The following is a 4,920-nucleotide window of genomic DNA, read 5'->3' on the forward strand; positions in this document are numbered from 1 at the left end:
CCGGACAGGTATTTGGGAGTTCAAATTATGCCTGGAGCAGTTAAGTATCGTCACATTTGTAATGTGATAGAGAAAATTAAGAAACAACTTTCGGTTTGGAAAGGTAAGTTACTTTCTTTTCAAGATAGAGTTGTTCTTATCAATTCAGTGATAGCGAGTTATGCTATTCACAACATGGCGGTGTACAAATGGCCTAGAAAATTTGTTCAACAGGCTGAAAGAGTTATTCGTAATTTTCTTTGGTCGGGTGATGCTGAAGTTGCAAGGAAATTTGTTGTTGGATATCCAAAGGTTTGCTGTCCGTTGAAGGAAGGGGGTCTTGGTATAAACAGCATGGTTGTTACTAATAAGGCTCTTCTAATGAAGCTATGGTGGAGTATTCGTTCTTCTAACAAGAAATGAGCTCGTTTCTTATGGGCGAAATTTACTACTAAGCAGGGTAGTATAAAGCTTTATGGGGTGAATTCTTCTATTTTGCCGGGCATGAAACTGATTCATTCTATTGTTGACAAGAATACCAAGGTTCTCATTGGGGACGGGAGGTCTACATCTCTTTATTTTGATGTTTGGTATGGTAATGAGTGTATTGCTGATATGCTTAATGAAACTGACTTGGACAGAAATGTCAAGGTCAGTGATATTATTGTTAATAATGCTTGGATGATGCAGGGAGATCATATTCAGAATTTGGTCCGTGCGGGTGTGGATCTTTCAAATTTGCCTTTGTTACAAGGAGGGAATGATTGTAGAGTTTGGATGCCGGAGATGAATGGCCACTTTTCAGTCTCTTCAGCAAAGAATATCATTAGAAGGGCGTATCCAAAATCAGCAATTTATGGTCTTTTGTGGAGGAAAGAAATTCATCCCAAATTGGCTGCTCAGAATTGGAAGATATGTCGTGAGGTTTGTGCAACTCAAGACAAGATCAGGAGTAGATTCAAAGTTGAAATGGCCAACAAATGTTACTTGTGCAACATGGAGGAAGAATCTTTGGAGCATATTATTTGGAGTTGTACGTTTGCAACTCAAAATTTGGCAGTGGTGTTCAGGTTTGTTTAATCTAACACCTTATTATGATATTGTGAATTCATATAAATCAGCAAAGGGTAGAAGTAGAATTGTCAAAGATTTATGGCTTTTAGCTATTTTGGTGATTCGCTCGGAATTATGGCAAACAAGAAATAAGGCATGTTTTCAGAATTCTTCTGTTAGCATTCATTTTTTTAAGAAGAGAGTGTTCTATTTGATTAGTGAATACGCTGGTCGTTTGAAGGGTTTCATGCATAATACTACAACGGACTTGGATCTTTTGAACTTTTTCCGTGTGATGCATAGGAAGGTTAAGCAGGTTCAGCCAATTAAGTGCTTTTGGAGTCCGCCAAATAGAGATGAAATTTTATTATGTTGTGATGGAGCAGCCAAAGGAAATCCGGGTATAGCTGGAGCTGGTGTTGTTGTTCGTGATGCTGATTGTAATTTTTTGGGTGCTATGAGTATTGGTTTGGGTTCTACTACTAATTTCTTAGCTGAACTTTATGGTATTATTGTTGGTTTGGAGTGGGCTATGAAGTGGAATGTTAAAAGAGTGGTTGTACGTTCTGATTCAATGGGAACAATTAAGACATTGACGGGTACAAATCTTCCTTGGTTTGTCAAGCACAGATGGAGAAGAATACAAAACAATTATGACTCTATTCGTTTTGTTCATACTTATCGTGAGGCTAATTTTGCAGCAGACAAGATGGCTAAAAGGGGATGTTATCTTCGTAATGGTGAAGGTTTAAATTATGATGAAAGGCCTGATTTCCTTTTGTCTTTAGAATTTCCTAATGTTGTTTATTTCAGATTCAAGTAGTTTATAAGTTTTTGGGGTCTTCTGACCTCTTTTCTTATGAACACTTTGTACATATTGGTTATTCATGAATACAACATGGACTTAGCAAAAAAAACCAATTTCATAATAGAACAAGGATGAAAGATCATGCAGAACTAATCCAAATCCTAACAAATTCCATCTATCTTGAATCAAATAGAAAGACAAAGCTAACTCAAGAAGAAAGAGTTCATAAAAATGTTGAATTTTATATATGTTAGCTCAAAAAAGTCTACACACTTCGTTATAAGTCGGAAATATATTTTTGAGACTAAATTGTAAACTAGATAAACTCATCTTTAACAGAAAAGTTTGAAAAATGTATTGTAATCAGAATTAATATGTTCCAAGGCAATACATCTAGTAAAAATTGCATTTCTATGTACGTTGATTTAAGAAAATATGAAGGAAGTCAAATTTCACAATAGAAGAAGGTTGAAAGACCAAGCAGAACTAATCTAAATCCTAAAAAATTTCATCTATCTTGAATCAGTTAGAAAGAAAAAGCCAATACAAAAATAAAGAGTTCATAAATATGTTGAATTTTATATACGTTAAATCAAAAAAGTCTACACACTTCGTTATAAGTCGGAAATTGATTTCTTAAACTAAATTGTAAACTAGATAAACTCATCTTTAACAGAAAAAGTTTGAAAAAATATATTGTAATTACAATTAAAATGTTCTAGGGTAATACCTCTAATAAAAATTTCATTTCTATGTACGTTGATTCAAGAAAATATCAAGGAAATCAAATTTCACAATAGAAGAAAGATGAAAGATCATGTAGAATTAATCCAAATCCTAACAAATTTCATCTATCTTGAATCCAATAGATAGACAAAGCCAACATAAAAATAAAAAGTTCATAAAAATGTTGAATTTTATATACGTTAACTCAAAAAAGTCTACACATTTTGTTATAAGTCGGAAATTGATTTTTGAGACTAAATTGTAAACTAAATAAACTCATCTTTAACAGAAAAGTTTGAAAAATGTATTGTAATCAAAATTAACATGTTCTAAGGCAATACATCTAGTAAAAATTGCATTTCTATGTACCAACATTCAATAAAATATGAAGGAAGTCAAATTTCACAATAGAAGAAGGTTGAAAGACCAAGCAGAACTAATTCAAATCCTGACAAATTTCATCTATCTTGAATCAGATAGAAAGACAAATCCAATACAAAAATAAAGAGTTCATAAATATGTTGAATTTTATATATGTTAACTCAAAAAGTCTACACATTTCGTTATAAGTCGGAAATTGATTTCTTAAACTAAATTGTAAACTACATAAACTCATCTTTAACAGAAAAAGTTTGAAAAATGTATGGTAATTACAATTAAAATGTTCTAAGGTAATACCTCAAATAAAAATTTCATTTCTATGTACGTCGTTTCAAGAAAATATCAAAGAAGTCAAATTTCACAATTGAAGAAAGATGAAAGATCATGTAGAACTAATCCAAATCCTAACAAATTTCATCTATCTTGAATCCAATAGATAGACAAAGCCAACATAAAAATAAAAAGTTCATAAAAATGTTGAATTTTATATACGTTAACTGAAAAAAGTCTACACATTTCGTTATAAGTCGGAAATTGATTTTTGAGACTAAATAGTAAACAAGATAAACTCATCTTTAACAGAAAAGTTTGAAAAATGTATTGTAATCATAATTAATATGTTCTAAGGAAATACATCTAGTAAAAATTGCATTTCTATGCACCAACATTCAATAAAAAATGAAGGAAGTCAAATTTCACAATAGAAGAAGGTTGAAAGACCAAGCAGAACTAATTCAAATCCTGACAAATTTCATTTATCTTGAATCAGATTGAAAGACAAAGCCAACACAAAAGGAAAGAGTTCATAAAAATGTTAAATTTTATATATGTTAACTGAAAAAAGTCTACACACTTCGTTATAAGTCGGAAGTTGATTTCTGAGACTAAATTGTAAACTAGATAAATTCATCTTTAACGGAAAACTTTGAAAAATATATTGTAATTACAATTAATATGTTCTAAGGTAATCCCTCAAATAAAAATTTCATTTCTATGTACGTTAATTCAAGAAAATATCAAGAAAGTCAAATTTCACAATAGAAGAAGGTTGAAAGACCAAGCAGAACTATTCCAAATCCTAACAAATTTTATCTATCTTTAATCAGATAGAAAGACAAAGCCAATACAAAATAAAGAGTTCATAAATATGTTGAATTTTATATACGTTGACTCAAAATAGTCTACACACTTCGTTATAAGTCGGAAGTTGATTTCTGAGACTAAATTGTAAATTAGATAAATTCTTCTTTAACAGAAAAAGTTTGAAAAATATATTGTAATTACAATTAATATGTTCTAAGGTAATACCTCTAATACAAATTTCATTTCTATGTTCGTTGATTCAAGAAAATATCAAGAAAGTCAAATTTCACAATAGAAGAAGGTTGAAAGACCAAGCAGAACTAATCCAAATCCTAACAAATTTCATCTATCTTGAATCAGATAGAAACACAAAGCCAATACAAAAATAAAGTGTTCATAAATATGTTGAATTTTATATACGTTAACTCAAAATAGTCTACACACTTCGTTATAAGTTGGAAGTTGATTTCTGAGACTAAATTGTAAACTAGATAAATTCATCTTTAACAGAAAAAGTTTGAAAAATATATTGTAATTACAATTAATATGTTCTAAGGTAATACCTCTAATAAAATTTTCATTTCTATGTATGTTGATTCAAGAAAATATCAAGGAAGTCAAATTTCACAATTGAAAAAGATGAAAGATTACGCAGAACTAATCCAGATCCTAACAAATTTCATCTATCTTGAATCAAATAGAAAGAAAAAGCCAACATAAAAAGAAAAAGTTCATAAAAATGTTGAATTTTATATACGTTAACTCAAAAAAGTCTACACATTTCGTTATAAGTCGAAAATTGATTTCGGAGACTAAATTGTAAACTAGATAAACTCATCTTTAACAGAAAAAGTTTGAAAAATATATTGTAATTACAATTAAAATGTTCT

The 4,920-nt window shown here is 30.2% G+C and overlaps 1 protein-coding gene across 1 annotated transcript; it reads left to right on the forward strand.

Annotated features, from left to right (window-relative positions):
- The first annotated feature begins 483 nt into the window (after positions 1-483).
- On the forward strand, positions 484-1,059 carry LOC113316041. The gene has a single exon (XM_026564275.1). The coding sequence runs from the start codon at positions 484-486 to the stop codon at positions 1,057-1,059; it is 576 nt and encodes a 191-aa protein (XP_026420060.1).
- Positions 1,060-4,920: the final 3,861 nt, after the last annotated feature.

Source organism: Papaver somniferum, chromosome 10, assembly GCF_003573695.1.
Source record: "Papaver somniferum cultivar HN1 chromosome 10, ASM357369v1, whole genome shotgun sequence".
Taxonomy (NCBI): domain Eukaryota; kingdom Viridiplantae; phylum Streptophyta; class Magnoliopsida; order Ranunculales; family Papaveraceae; genus Papaver; species Papaver somniferum.